General features: G+C 43.6%; 1 protein-coding gene across 1 annotated transcript; it reads left to right on the plus strand.

Annotated features, from left to right (window-relative positions):
* Positions 1–349: 349 nt before the first annotated feature.
* LOC123089813 (ervatamin-B) lies at positions 350–1,782 on the plus strand. The gene is made up of 2 exons (XM_044511389.1): positions 350–861; positions 980–1,782. Exons 1-2 carry the CDS (start codon positions 363–365, stop codon positions 1,570–1,572), a joined length of 1,092 nt encoding a protein of 363 aa, XP_044367324.1. The 5' UTR covers positions 350–362; the 3' UTR covers positions 1,573–1,782.
* The last annotated feature ends 14,564 nt before the right edge of the window (positions 1,783–16,346 follow it).

Consider the following 16,346-nt stretch of genomic DNA (forward strand, 5'->3'; position numbering starts at 1 on the left):
AAAAAAACACCACATAGAAATAAAAAAATGTAAATCTCGTGAAACAGGGATGGAACCCGCGACTCCGTGTCATTAGCATGCGCTTCCTTTGAACCAGGCCACTAAGCAAGTTCTACACACGTGTGCATACATTTTCTCTTTGACCTTGTTCACTTATTTAAATTCAAAACAATTTGATTTTTTCAGACGGTATTTCATTGTTTCGCGAATTTCCAAAAATCTCGTTTGAAAAAAAAAACCTGCGACAGTACATCAGCCACCCACGACGTGCTGCTGCGATGGAACTAGCTAGGCGCCTGCCTATATAAGCATGAGGTCCGGTGCATGTATTCCAGATAAGGATACAACCTGAGCTAATCAAGATGGCTTCCTCCACGCCTTACCTTGTCCTACTCTTGTGCCTCACCACTTTCCTGCAGGCATTGCTTGCTGCGGCAAAATACCCACCGCCGCCGCCCCCGCCGTTTGAGCTGCCGGAGTCCGAGGTGAGGGAGAGGTTCTCCAAGTGGGTGATCAAGTACTCAAAGCACTACTCGTGCCATGAGGAGGAGGAGATGCGGTTCCAAGTCTTCAAGAACAACACCAACGCCATCGGCCAATTCGACCAACAGAATCCTGGCACCGTCGTCGGTCGCGGGTTCCGACCAACTGGGTTTCAGGTCCGTGGCTCGGGCGGGGTCCGTATGAACAGGTTCGGCGACCTCAGCCCCAGGGAGGTCATCCAGCAGTTCACCGGGCTCAACACCACCAGCTTCAATGCCACGTCACCCACCTACCTCCCCTACCACTCCTTCAAGCCCTGCTGCGTTGACTGGCGCTCCAGCGGCGCTGTCACCGGCGTCAAGAATCAAGGCACTTGTGGTAAGTGGTCAAGCTATACTTTCTACTAGCAGATTTAGTTATATACTCATGCATGCTCATGGTTGCTCAATGAATTACTCGTGTCGTCGTGCGGATGGATAAAATTGTAATATGGCAGGATCATGCTGGGCATTCGCGGCGGTGGCGGCGATCGAAGGCATGAACAAGATTAGGACAGGGGAGCTGGTGTCGCTGTCCGAGCAGGTACTCGTGGATTGCGACACACGGAGCGGCGGCTGCGGCGGCGGCCACTCAGACTCGGCTATGGCCCTCGTGGCCGCCCGTGGTGGCATCACGTCGGAGGAGAGGTACCCATACGCCGGATTCCAGGGAAAGTGCGACATGGACAAGCTCCTCTTCGACCACCAGGCGTCCCTCAAGGGCTTCAAGGCCGTGCCACCCAACAACGAAGGTCAGCTGGCGATTGCCGTGGCCATGCAGCCCGTGACGGTCTACATTGACGCCAGCGGTTTTGAGTTCCAGTTCTACTCCGGCGGCATCTACCGTGGCCCCTGCTCCGCCAATGTGAACCATGCCGTCACCATCGTCGGCTACTGCGAGGGTCCTGGCGAGGGAAACAAGTACTGGATTGCCAAGAACTCATGGAGCAACGACTGGGGTGAACAAGGATATGTCTACCTCGCAAAGGACGTGCCTTTGTCCACGGGCACATGTGGCCTCGCCACCTCGCCCATCTACCCCACGGCTTGACCACAGGCAGCACTATGTGTGATATCTAAGGAATTGCTTCCGTTTCGTTGTGATAATGCTAAATTACTATTTTTGTTATACTTCCCTTTAATTTGATCAATAATCGGTAGACCGTGCGTGCGATAGCATGGCCTGAGAGTAATAAATCTTCGTGTGAATTACACTTTCTACAAGTTAATTGTACATTTGTGAGACATATTTACCGATTTAGCAGATGTTGCATCGAAATGTCCCATCTAAAAAACATTGTACCAGATTTTACTCCATTTTAGCATTTCGCCTATTATTAGATATGACCCGCATGTTAGGTAGGTACTTTAACAACAATGTGTAAAGATCTGACGACAGGATTGACAATCATGTCTAGCCTTCTCTTCTCCATGTGTTCCACTCCTCGCCATCGTTGTGGTATCCTCTAACCACGATAATCGCCGCACACATTTTACAATCGACACCCATGAGACAAACATTGTACAAAGTTACTAAAATAGAGTAATCTAGACGAATGTTCATGAAATGAGTTAACTGGTTCCACAAGTTTATTGTACAAAGTTATTAAAATAGAGTAATAAATCTTCGTGTGAATTACACTTTCTACAAGTTTATTGTACATTTGTGACACATATTTACCGATTTAACGGATGCCGTGTCGAAATATCCCATCTAAAATACTTTGTACCCGATTTTACTCCATTTAGCATTTTGTCTATTATTAGACATGACCCGCATGTTAGGTGGGAGACCGGATCTGAGCCTCGTCCCTGTCCTGGCTGCGTCCTGCCGCCCAAATCGGTGGGTGCGCAATGTCCAGACAGGCCTGGCCCCGGCGTCAGCTGGCCAGATCGTGTTGATGCGGGACATCGACGTTCTGTGTGGCATCCGGTCTGCAGCTCCTCTTCGATCTATCGACGAGTTCCGGACTTCTCCTTCGAAGGAAAACAAGTGGACACCTTGATTGGATAAGGACCATTTCTATGCACCCGCAACATCAGCTTAACCAGCATCATTGGGGTATCGCGAAGCTCTGTTTTTTATGACACCTTGGGACATGTCTGCACCAAGATTTCGAAATAATCAATACATGCGCAGAATGCCATAACGTGATTGGAGGACCTGCAAGTGGCGAAGGTGGGGTCTTGGATGCGACAAAGACTTCACTTGACAGGCAGCTGTTCAAACTTGGCTTGCGTGAAATGTTCCCGTCCAGACCGGCACGAGTTCCTGTGAGCCTGGTGGTACATGACCTGTAGTAGTAGCCTCCGCAAGTAAGGGAGGCAACATTGAAGGACTTCTTGGTTGGTGTTGCTCCTTTGAGTACCGAGTCGTGATTTACAGGGTGAACATCCAAGGTATGGCCTTTATTGGTTGTGACTGGCAATAGTCTTGTTGAAGCCATTGTTTTTGGGAATGCAGTCTTTCCTCAAGATGAAAGCCTACGATCTTTCATCAGGTAACCTCAAGGTTTGTGCATTGTTTTCTTCCTGAAGGCGTTGCTTTTGGATAACGTTTTTTATAGTCCGGGTGCTGTGTTCGGTGGTGGTTAGTGTGCTGCTACTGCTGGAGATTGATCACCGTGACAGGGTCTTATTTTCCTTTTTTCCAGGGCCGGTCCTGAAATTTTGGGGGCCTGGGGCGGAACTAGAAACTAGGGCCTCTTAATATAAATAAACATCGAAATAATAATCAACGTTTTAGCATCATCTTTTGACGTCAAGAACTTGTGTAATTATTTAGCCGGTTGATTTTATGAGGGAAATATACAATTATAAATACAACTCACATCAAGAAACCAAGATTATATCTTCCTCCCTTGAATTTGAAATCTGAACCTGGAAAATACATAGGAGCTCCTGGGTGCTCCACACCCCTATACAAATATTAAATGTGTAAAATACCAAAAAATCAAAAAAAAATCTGAAATTTGGGGATATCAAACATAGGTTTCCAATTTACCCTCATGTGAAATTTCATGTAAAAATACGAGAAAACATACCCATGGCGAAGGGAATACTGTCTGAACAAAAATCTATCCATATAGTTTTTTCTACACATAGGAATTTTTTTGTCTTTTTGGTCACGAATACATTTTCTGGTATTTTTTCACAAAATTTCACACGAGAGTAGATCGGAACCTAGGTTTGATATCCCAAAATCCTAGTTTTTTTCCAAATTTCTTGGGGTTTTTAATTTAATGTTTGTATAGGGGCGTGGAGCACCCAGGTGCTACAAATGCGCTTCCCTATGAACCTTGTCAAGTTTACCAAATCAAGTAAACAAGCATACTGGGATGATCAACATGAAATCATCTACAACTTTCATGTTGTGTTAAAACATTGGTTCTTCATATAAATAGACTAGTTCTTTCAAAATATAAATTTACTAAAATCTGGTAATTCATTTTTTTACAAACTGAAATCTGAAAATTCTAGTATAGCAGCACTGTTTGGGTATACCTAAAAATCCAAATTGAGAAAATTTAGTTTTACCGGAAAGCTATCGATAATCATTACAACTTCAATGCTGATGTCATCTCAAAAATATATATGAATTAGTGCCAGATTTTCAAACACTAATCTTCTCTGATGATCCAGATACCAAAATAACTCTGGGTATCCACTTAGATCGACAAACTAAGTATTTTTTTGAACAATCTAAACTAAGTACTTAGGAACTCGAGAATAGATTCGCAAAAAAAGAAGTAGATAATAGAAAAGAGGTTACCATTGATCTCTAGAGCATCAATTCAAAATTAATTGATCATTTTAGATTCATCCGTTCCTTATCTGCTATTGTCAGTATTCCTAGCGGCCGCTTGTGTCTGGCAGGAGGCGCCCTACGATACCCACGTCCGCGAGTGCATCGAGCGCCTGGAGACTGGAGTGAAGCGGCATGATATGTCTCCAATGTATTTTTTTATTGTTCCATGCTATTATATTATCAATCTTGGATGTTTATATTCATTTTATAGCAACTTTATATCATTTTTTGGGACTAACCTATTGACCTAGTGACCAGTGCCATTTGATGTATTTTGCTTGTTTTTTTTACTTCACATAATATCATTACCAAACGAAGTCCAAATGCCATGAAACTTTTTGATGATTTTTTCTGGAAAGAAGACAACTTGGGAGCCAAGAAAGTGCACAAGGGGAGGCCCATGGGGCCCACAAGGCACCAGGGCACACCAGAGGCCCCTGGTGCGCCCTAGTGGGTAGTGGGGCCTACATACCCCCTCTCCACCGCCTATCAGCTCTATAAATACTCTAAAATTGCCAAAACCCTAGGGGAGCAGAGAGATAAGAGTTTCCACCGCTGCAAGTTATAGAACAACGAGATCCAATCTAGAGGACTTTTCCGGCACCTTGCCCGAGGGGTCAAAGATCACGGAGGGGTTCTTTATCAACACCCTTGCCCGTCCGTTGATTGATGAGTAGTTTACCACAGACCTAAGGGTCTATAGGCAGTAGCTAGATGGCTTCTTCTCTCTTTTTGATCTTTAATACAATGTTCTCCTCGATGTTCTTGGAGATCTATTTGATGTAACTATTTTTTGCAGTGTGTTTGTTGGGATCCGATGAATTGCGATTTTATGATCACATCTATCTATGAATATTATGCATGATTATTATAGCCTCATAGTTCTTCTCGGAAACATTGGTTTGGTTTGGCCTACTAGATACGTTGGTCTCATAACTGAGATAAATATTAATCATTGTTGTGTTGCATCATGCTCTCCTCTTCGAGGAAAAAACCGACGCAGATACAAGCAATCAGGAAGAATTTCTGGCACCATTGCCGGTGAGGATAAAGTCTACATCTATTAGGTACACAATCACAAATCTCGTCTCCTTGCAATTTACTTTATTTGCCATTTACCTCTCATGTTCATCTCCCCGACTTCTAGAATGTTTTCAGAAAAATATCTGCCTTTTGATTTGCCTTCTTTTCGTTTGCCTTTTTTCATTTGATCTTATGTTTGCTTGATTACCCCTTCGAACCTATCACCATGAGTGATTTTGGTATGGTAGAAACAGATGATGGCAGAACTCCTAAAATTGGACGTTCTGGTAATCTGGATGCTAAATATTTTGTTTTGGGACAAGGGAATGTTATAGGGAAAGAACCCATCCAAGAATTCTTTAATTGTGTTGGAACTTTGACTTGTTATGATGCTCCTATACTTAAAAGAACTAAAATGTATGCGGAAGCTATTTCAGCACTAGTTCTGAAACTTGAGAATAGATTTATCCATACTCATCCAACCTTGCAAATATTGTTTTATGAATTACCTGTTATAGAAGGCCTTAGAGTTAAGAAGATAGCCAAGCTTGTCGTTATGAATGAATTTGATCATATAGTGCGGGAAGCTTGGGAGATCTTTGATTTTTATGGTATGAACTATGAAAAAACGGTGATAGAGGAGATCCTTTACAATAGTGATTACGTTTTAAGACATTTTCTTGGCAATAATCAAATCTTTGATGAGAACCTTAAAAAGGAAATTCCTGTTTTGGATATGATCCAACAAGTTTTCAATGATGTTAATCAACAATATTCTTGGATTGTTGCCGGGAATCAAAGGGGATATGTAGAGGGGCAACTTGATAATGCTACAATTTCTATGGTAATGTATTTCAAGTTATATTTGAAAAACCTCCTGAGAAAAACACGTCTATGGAAAATAAGAAGAAAGATGATAATACTTTAATCTATGCATTATGCCTAGTTAGGGGCATAAAACAATAGCGTTTACTGGGAGGCAACCCAATGAATAAAATTTATTTTTCACTTTTCTTTCTGTTCTTGACTTAGTGTTTGTGCCAAGTAAATCCTTTAGGGTCATGTTTATTGATAGTTGATTTGATCTTGTTGGAAAACAGAAACTTCTGCGTCCAGTAGCAAAATTTTAGAAAATCACACAAGTGACGGAAGTGTCTAAATGTTTTTAAAAATATTGATATACAAATCACACAAGTGACAGAAGTATGGTAAATTTTCATATTGCTACAGACTGTTCTGTTTTTGACAGATTCTGTTTTCGTTGCATTGTGTGCTTATTTTGATGAATCTATGGACTATATCAGGGGGTATAAGCCATTGTGAAGTGATAATACAGTAGGTATAATGCAATAATAAACAATGAATGGTTTGCAACAGTATTTAAAGTGGTGATTTGCTTTATTATACTAACGGATCTAACGAAGGTTTTTGTTATGTTTTGTGTGATTGAAGTTTTCAAGTTTTGGGTGAGAGCACGATGGATGAAGGAATAAGGAGTGTCAATAGCCTAAGCTTGGGGATGCCCCAAGGTAATATTCAAAGAGTACCAAGCAATTAAGTTGTGGGATGCCCCGGAAGGCATCCTCTCTTTCTTCTAACGACCATCGGTAATTTTACTTGCAGCTATATTTTTATTCGTCACATATCATGAGTTTTGGTTGGAGCGTCTTGTATTATATGAGTCTTTGCTTGTTTTGCTTTTTAGTCTGTCACAATAATCCTTGCTGCACACACCTATTTGAGAGAGCCATAATTATGCTATGCTTTGTTAGAATTGCTCTATGTGTTCCACTTAAATTTTTTGAGCTATGGAATTGCTCTAGTACTTCACTTATGTCTTTTTGAGCACGGTGGTTTTTTAATTATAAAGAAATATCCTCTCATTGCTTTAGTTATATTATTTTGAGATATGAAAATTATTTTGAAAGAATAGTTGTGCTCTGATTCTTCACTTAAATTTGTTTGAGAGCTTTGTTAGTAGCAATGTATAAAATTAGTCCCAAAGTGATAGATATTCAAGGGGGATATAATAAAAACTTTCATGAAGATCATTGGATATTAAAAACTTGATTCTTTGCAATAGTTGTGAGATATGATGATAATATGTGAGTCATGTTAATGAGTAATTATGCCTTAGTAAGAATATTGGTGTTAAGGTTTGTGATTCCCTATGCAAGCATGAAACTTTACTAGTTATGCCACGAAATTACATCCTTCTTGTGGTGCATTATTCGGCGTTAGGTATGTTTAATGCTCTTTTATGATAGTTTTCGTTTCTTGGTTGGTTGTTTCTCAATCTATTTGCTAGCCTTCATTTCTATTAAGTTGTGCCAAATGAGTCCACCATATCTACCTATATCCAGTATTTTCATGCCATTCCAAGTAAATTTGTATGTGCCAACTCTAATGTTCAAAATAAATTTCCCTTTTGTGTGCACGTACTACCCATGAAGCGGTAGGGGGTGGCCAATATTTTTCAAGCTAGATATTTTATTCTCAAGATGAGTTTTTATTCACTTGTCATTGCACGAGAGTGTGGCAAAGGTAATAGGGATGTCCAGTCCTGAAATGCAAAAAAAATTATTTATGTTGTTCAATAATAAATTCCTTGGAAAGTGTTGGTATGGAAGGCACCCGTGGATATGGCTAGCCATGGATTGTGAAAGAATGGTGGAAAAAGGAATAAACTTTATTTTCTGTTTGGGAACCGACTATGATCTATCTAGCAGGAAAGTATTGGGAATTCACGGCCGTTTTCTTTGAAGGGAAAAGCATGCCACTCAAAATAATTTCATCTCTCAATTTAAGCTTTGAGCTCTGGCACCTCTACTAGTATATTCTTCCATCTGCGAAGGTTCTATCTATTTACTTTATGCAATTTTTTTATTGAGTCTCCATTTTCTCTTATAAAGCACCAACTGGGAACACTATTATCATGCTTGTGCATAGTTAATATTTGAGTGTGTTTCATGAACGGATCAATAATTGAGCATAATGGGCTAGGGATAGATTTCTTTGGCGTTGATATTTTGAATGAAAAGGTTGCTTGTTGACATGTTTGAGTATTGATGTCTTCATGTCAAATATAGACAATTGCTTTGAATCATCTAAAATTATGATATGAACATGTTAGGCAACATTCCACATCAAAAATTCTGTTTTTATCATTTACCTACTACAACGTATCTATAATTTTTGATTGTTTCCTGCTATTATATTATCAATCATGTCTGTTTTATATTCATTTTATAGCAACTTTATATCAATTTTTGGGACTAACCAATTCACATGTGCCGAGGGCTAGTTGTTGTTTTTTGCTCATTTTTTTACTTTGCAGAATATTAGTACCAAACGAAGTCCAAATGCGATGAAACTTTTTGGTGATTTTTTTCTGGACAGAAGAGAACTTGGGTGCCAAGGAAGTTCCCGAGGGGAGGCCCATGGGGCCACAAGGCACCAGGGCACGCTAGAGGCCCCTGGCGCGCTCTGATGGGTAGTGGGGCCCACAGACCCCCCTGTCCAGCACCTATCAGCTCTATAAATACTCTAAAATCCCAAAAACCCAAGAGGAGCAGAGAGATCAGAGTTTCCACGGCCGCAAGTTCCAGAACCACGAGATCCAATCTAGATGCCTTTTCTGGCACCTTGCTGGAGGGGTCAACGATCATGGAGGGGTTCTTCATCAACAACCTTGCCCCTCCGATGATGTGTGAGTAGTTTACCACAGACCTATGATACGTCCATTTTGCATCATGCTTTTATACCAATATTTATTGCATTATGGGCTGTTATTTCACGTTATGTCACAATAGTTATGGCCATTCTCTCTTATTTTACAAGGTTTACATGAAGAGGGAGAATGCCGGCAGCTGGAATTCTGCGCTGGAAAAGGAGCAAATATTGGAGACCTATTCTGCGCAACTCCAAAAGTCCTGAAACTCCACGGAATATCTTAAAATAAATAAAGAAAAATCGTCGCCAAAGATGAAGGCCAGGGGGCCCACACCCTGCTCACGAGGCGGAACCTCGTGGGCCCCCTGGAGCAACTTTTCAGAACTAATAAAATATACTGGCTAAAGAATCAGCGTCAGGGGCCCCACACACTGTCCACGAGGGTGGGGGCACGCCCCCTCCCCTAGGGCGCGCCCCCTTGCCTCGTGGGCCCCCTGGACATCCACCGACCTCAACTCCAACTCCATATATTTTCTTTCAAGGAGAAAAAATCAGAGAAAAAAGTTTCATCACGTTTTACGATACGGAGCGGCCGCCAAGCCCTAATCTCTCTCGGGAGGGCTGATCTGGAGTCCGTTTGGAGCTCCGGAGAGGGGGATTCGTCACCGTCGTCATCATGAACCATCCTCCATCACTAATTTCATGATGCTCACCTCCGTAAGTGAGTAATTCCATCGTAGGCTTGCTGGACGGTGATGGGTTGGATGAGATTTACCATGTAATCAAGTTAGTTTTGTTAGGGTTTGATCCGTAATATCCACTATGTTCTGAGATTGATGTTGCTATGACTTTGCTATGCTTAATGCTTATCACTAGGGCCCGAGTGCCATGATTTCAGATTTGAACCTATTATGTTTTCATGAATATATGTGAGTTCTTGATCCTATCTTGCAAGTCTATAGTCACCTATTATGTGTTATGATCCGACAACCCCGAAGTGACAATAATCGGGATACTTTTCGGTGATGACCGTAGTTTGAGGAGTTCATGTATTCACTAAGTGCTAATTCTTTGGTTCGGTACTCTATTAAAAGGAGGCCTTAATATCCCTTAGTTTCCATTAGGACCCCGCTTCCATGGGAGGGTAGGACAAAAGATGTCATGCAAGTTCTTTTACATAAGCACGTATGACTATATTCGGAATACATGCCTACATTACATTGATGATCTGGAGCTAGTTCTGTGTCACCCTAGGTTATAACTATTACATGAGGAATCGCATCCGACTTAATTATCCATCACTGATCCAATGCCTACGAGCTTTTCATGTATTTCTCTTCGCTTGTTTACTTTACCGTTGCTGTTGTTACTATTACTACAAAACTGCTACTATTACTTTTGCTACTGTTACCGTTACTTCCATACTACTTCTCTACTAAATACTTTGCTGCAGATACTAAGTTATCCAGGTGTGGTTGAATTGACAACTCAACTGCTAATACTTGAGAATATTCTTTGGCCCCCCTTGTGTCGAATCAATAAATTTGGGTTGAATACTCTACCCTCGAAAACTGTTGCGATCCCCCATATATACTTGTGGGTTATCACACGTATGGTGAACCGTTATGTGATGAAGTTGGAGTATGATTTATTTATTGATTGTCTTATGTGTGGAGGTCGGGATCGCACGATGGTTAACTCCTACCAACCTTTCCCCTAGGAGCATGCGTGTAGTACTTTGTTTTGATTAATTGTAGAGTTTTGCAATAAGTATATGAGTTCTTTATTACTAATGTTGATTCCATGCATTATACGCACTCTCACCCTTCCACCATTGCTAGCCTCTCTTGTGCCGCGCAACTTTCGCCAGTACCAGCATACACCCACGATATACCTTCCTCAAAACAGCCACCATATATACCTACCTATTATGGCATTTCCATAGCCATTCCGAGATATATTTCCATGCAACTTTCCATCGTTCCATTTATTATGACACGCTCCATTATTGTCATATTACTTTTGCATGATCATGTAGTTGACATTGTATTTGTGGCTAAGCTACCTTGATAATTTTCATACATGTCACTCTTGATTCATTGCATATCCCAGTACACCTCCGGAGACATTCATATAAAGTCATATTTTGTTCTAAGTATTGAGTTGTAATTCTTGATTTGTAAGTAAATAAAAGTGTGATGATCTTCATTATTAGAGCATTGTCCCAAGTGAGGAAAGGATGATGGAGACTATGATTCCCCCACAAGTCGGGATGATATTCCGGACTTAAAAAAAGAAAGGCCAAATAAATAAAAAAGAGCAAGGCCAAATAAAAAAATGAGAGAAATAGAGAGAAGGGACAATGCTACTATCCTTTTACCACACTTGTGCTTCAAAGTAGCACCATGATCTTCATGATAAAGAGTCACCTATGTTGTCACTTTCATATACTAGTGGTAATTTTTCATTATAGGACTTGGCTCGTATATTCCAATGAAGGGCTTCCTCAAAGTGCCCTAGGTCTTCATGAGCAAGCAAGTTGGATGCGCACCCACTTAGTTTCATTTTGAGTTTTCATACACTTATAACTCTAGTGCATCCGTTGCATGGCAATCCCTACTCACTCACATTGATATCTATTAATGGGCAACTCCATAGCCCGTTGATAAGCCTAGTTGATGTGAGACTATCTTATCCTTTTTGTCTTCTCCACAACCAGCATTCTATTCCACATATAGTGCTATGTCCTTGGCTCACGCTCATGTATTGCGTGAAGATTGAAAAAATTTGAAAATACTAAAGTATGAAACAATTGCTTGGCTAAAACCAGGGTTGTGCATGATTTAAATATTTTATGTGATGGAGATAGAGCATAGCCAGACTATATGATTTTGTAGGGATAACTTTCTTTCGCCATGTTATTTTGAGAAGACATGATTACTTTGTTAGTATGCTTGAAGTATTACTATTTTTATGTCAATATGAACTTTTATCTTGAATCATTTGGATCTGAAAATTCATGCCACAATAAAGAAAATTACATTGAGAAATATGATAGGTAGCACTCCACATCAAAAATTCTGTTTTTATCATTTACCTACTCGAGGATGAGCAGGAATTAAGCTTGGGGATGCTTGATAGGTCTCCGATGTATCTATAATTTTTGATTGCTCCATGCTATTATATTACCCAGTTTGGATGTTTATGGGCTTTACTTTATACTTTTATATCATTTTTGGGACTAACCTACTAACCGGAGGCCCAGCCCGAATTGCTGTTTTTTCAGTGTTTCGAAGAAAAGGAATATCAAACGGAGTCCAAACGGAACGAAACCTTCGGGAGCGATCTTTTTGGAACAAATGCAACCCAAGAGACTTGGAGTGGACGTCAAGAAGCAGTCGAGGCGGCCACGAGGGTGTGACGCCCTCGATTCAATCGTACACTAATCATACACGCAAATGTGTACGATCAAGATCAAGGACTCATGGGAAGATATCACAACACAACTATAGACACAAATTAAAATAATACAAGCTTTATATTACAAGCCAGGGGCCTCGAGGGCTCGAATATATCAGCTCAAATACAAACGAGTCAGCGGAAGCACCAATATCTGAGAACAGACATGAGTTACACAAGATTGCCTTAAGAAGGTTAGCACAAAAGCAACATTGATCGAAAAGGCAAGGCCTCCTGCCTGGGAGCCTCCTAACTACTCCTGGTCGTCGGTGTCCGTCATGTGGTAGTAGGCACCCTCGGGGTAGTTGCAGTCATCAAAGGTGTCATCTGGCTCCTGGACTCCGTCATCTGGTTGCATCAACCAGAAAGAAAAAGAAAGGGAAAAAAGGGGGAGCAAAGCAACCGTGAGTACTCATCCAAAGTACTCGCAAGCAAGGATCTACACTACATATGCAACATTATCAATGGAAGGTTGTATATGTGGACTGGGTTGCAGAAATGCCAAAATAGAGAGAAGGCCTAGTCCTATCGAAGACTAGCATCTTCAAGAAACCACCATCTTGCAGCAAACAGGAGGGAGTAGAATAGCATAAAGTAGTAGTAGTGTTATCAACTTCGGCCAGAGATTCTTTCTCGACTCCCTACGAGAAAGAAATCCCAGAGCCGTACTATCCAATTGTCATCACAATCCAATTCTCATCATGAGTATCCAGTTCTAGTTGTATCGATCGGGATAGAACTCCGAGTGTCCGTTACCGTAGGACAGGCTATCGATAGATGTTTTCTTCCCTGCAGGGGTGCACCAACTTACCCACCACGCTTGATTAACTCCGGCTGGACACACTTTCTGGGTCATGCCCGGCCTCGGCCAAACAATACGCCGCAACCCGACCTAGGCTTAATAGAGAGGTCAGCACGCCGGACTAAACCTATGCCCCCAGGGATCATGGGCCATCTCCCCGGAAACTCCTGCACGTTGCGTACATGGCCGGTGAGAAGACCTAGCGTCCCTTATACAAGTGAAGGCGTAAGCAGTCAAACCCGGCGCGCGCCGCTCAGTCGCTGACATCTATTAAGCTTCGGCTGATGCATACGATGCAGGACGCCCATACTATGCCCACGTGATGGTTAGTGCTATCAGGCCAGAGGCCCCTCGGATCAAATATCCAAACCGTTAGTGTGTTGGTAGTGCGTTCATGAACAGAGACTCATGAAAGATGTGACCCCGTCGCCCCGTCTCGAGGACTTGCGGCAAGGGCTAAGAATGCTCCGCCACGCCTCGTATTCAGCTCTCGGGTACCCTCCAGGTCAACCCGTCTCCACATCACTCGCGGGTACCCCTCAGGGTCAACCCGCCTTTCCAAGTAACAGTTGTAAAGTCCAAGTATCCGTGTGTCCAAACATCAAGGGGAAAACCCGAGGAATCACCCCTGGTGAGTTCCACTCAATGTAATCATCAAGGTGAACGTAAGAGGAATCACCCCCGAGGTTCACACTTGAGGGGTTGCATGACAGAGTCGTATCGGAAGTGGTTAAGGCAGAATCACCCTCGATGACCACGACCGAGTAACTACACTAGATGGTTAACATTAGAAGTGTTGTAGAGGTCTCACCCTCGGCACTCGATAGTAACCCAGCAGTGTCGAGCAACTAAGGGGAAAGTGATGTGCGGTGAAGGGGCCTGGTCTTCGATCCCGTTGATTGGGTCTTCGATGATGAAGCAGGGGCAACAAGGACAATGTGGGGGTAACTGATGGGTCTCTACTTGACCTATACTAAACGGTTTAGGATAAGCAGGTAGGTAACAACAACAGGTTACAATTAACAGGCTATGCATCAGAATAGGAGCAAACAATAATAGTAGCAAAATCTAATGCAAGCATGAGAGAATGGAATGGGCGATATCAGGATGATCAAAGGGGGGGCTTGCCTGGTTGCTCTGGCAAGGAGAGGTCATCGGTGACGTAGTCGATCACAGGGGCAGCATCGGTCTTGGGGGCTACCAGAGAGAAGAGAGGGAAGAAATAGTAAATATAAAGCAAACATAACATAACAAGACAACATGCAGAGCTAGACATGTTCTAACGCGGTGCTACACGATATCAGCGAGGGGGGAAGTCAACCGGGAATGTTTTCCCGGTTCCGGACCTGTGTCAGACAAATGACCGAAGGGGGAAAGTTCCACGTTCAGCATGCTATGGGCGTGTGACAGATGAACAGACCGCATATTCGGATTCGTTGGATTTTTCTGAGCAACTTTCATATAAAAAACAGTTTCATCGGAGTTACGGATTATTTAATATTAATTTTCAAAGTTTTTAATGTTTTTTCTTGGATTATTGCTAAATTGGGAAAAGAATAAATTGCTATGGGTACACTTTACATTAGGGGCTGAAAGGTGGGGTCCTGTTGACTACCCAGACAGCAGTCAACTAAGACTATTGACTAGTTAAAGGGACCAGGGGACCCGCATGTCATTGACTGGGCTATCCCAGTCAGCAGTTTGACTGGTCAATGGGTTGACTGGGGCCACTTGTCAGTGACTAGACTCAGATAGACTTCAGTTAAGTTACATTAATTAGTAGTGGGGGCCACTAGTCATAGGGCCATCTAACTAATGAAACTAATAATAATAAAAAGGTTAATCCCCAATTATCCGGCCCCAATCTTGCAGTGTCCAGAGGCCACGGTTGGGAGCATGCACAACCGCACGCACAGGTGTCCCGGCGGCCGGTGCCCAGCACACTGGACGGAGGGGGAGTACAGCATGGCCCTGGCCAGCAGGCGTGGTCGACCACGGGCGATGTGGGCGCTGGCCCGCGCGAGGGCGGCTGGGTTGCGACCAGCAGCGGCGCCCGGTGTCAGCCGCAGGCAGTGGAAGGCGCGGGCGGGCGTGGCGCCCGTAGGGCGGCCACGGCGGCAGGCGCGGGGCTGGGGCACGCGGCCACGGCCGCAATGGGGACCGGGGTTCCGCGGACGCGGGGCTGGGCTCGGTTAGGGGGTCGCAAGCACGAAGCATCGGACGTTGCAATGATAAGAATGGGTTTGATCGGGCGCAGCACTATAGCACAAGATCGAGCAAACCTAGAGGCTAGTCATCATCTACATGGGCACAGGAGCACTCCAGTGTGCCTAGCTGGCCCCGGGACGACCGGTAGCCATGGCGGGGAGCACCACAGCGGCGGCGCGTTTTGGCCGGAGCAAAACAAAGACGACGACATGAATATGGCTATGGATCGAAAGCGTTCAGGAAGGGGAAACGTAGCGCAACTCACCGCGAGTCGGAAGAGGAGCTTGAGGAGGTCGGGGATGCAGTGGAGGCGACGAATTCATTGATGGAGCCACGGTGGCCGGAGGTAGAAGACGACGTCAATGTACAAGATTAAGATGGTGGCGATGGCGAGTGTACGAGCCTTCCCCTCTCGATTCGGTCCTCGGGATGGATGAAGTGGACCGTGGCGGTCCTTCTGTGCGTCTTCTCGCGGCGCGGGGAGCATGGTGGTCGCGGCGATGGCGATGGAAACGGCGGTTTCACGTGGGGAGAAGAGACAGAGAGAGCGAGGGAAAGGGGGAGTGGATGAGGAGGAGCGACAGGGCAAGTGGGAGGGGATGAGGGGAGCCCGAGGCGTCGGGGGATCTTATCCTCTCGCCCATGACGCCGGTGAGGCGGTCGGGGGCAACCATGCCCCTGTAGCGACCGCACCACGGGAACAGGAGGAGAAGGAGACCGGTGGGGGTATGTGGGCTGGCTCGGGTGGGGGTGGGCCGAGGCCCGGAGGAGTCAGGGAGTTTTCCTTTTATTTTGCCTTTTTTAAAATTGCAAAACTAAAAGAGTTTTGATAGAAAAGGGACTTGTCAACTAA

This window comes from Triticum aestivum, chromosome 4B, assembly GCF_018294505.1.
Source record: "Triticum aestivum cultivar Chinese Spring chromosome 4B, IWGSC CS RefSeq v2.1, whole genome shotgun sequence".
Taxonomy (NCBI): domain Eukaryota; kingdom Viridiplantae; phylum Streptophyta; class Magnoliopsida; order Poales; family Poaceae; genus Triticum; species Triticum aestivum.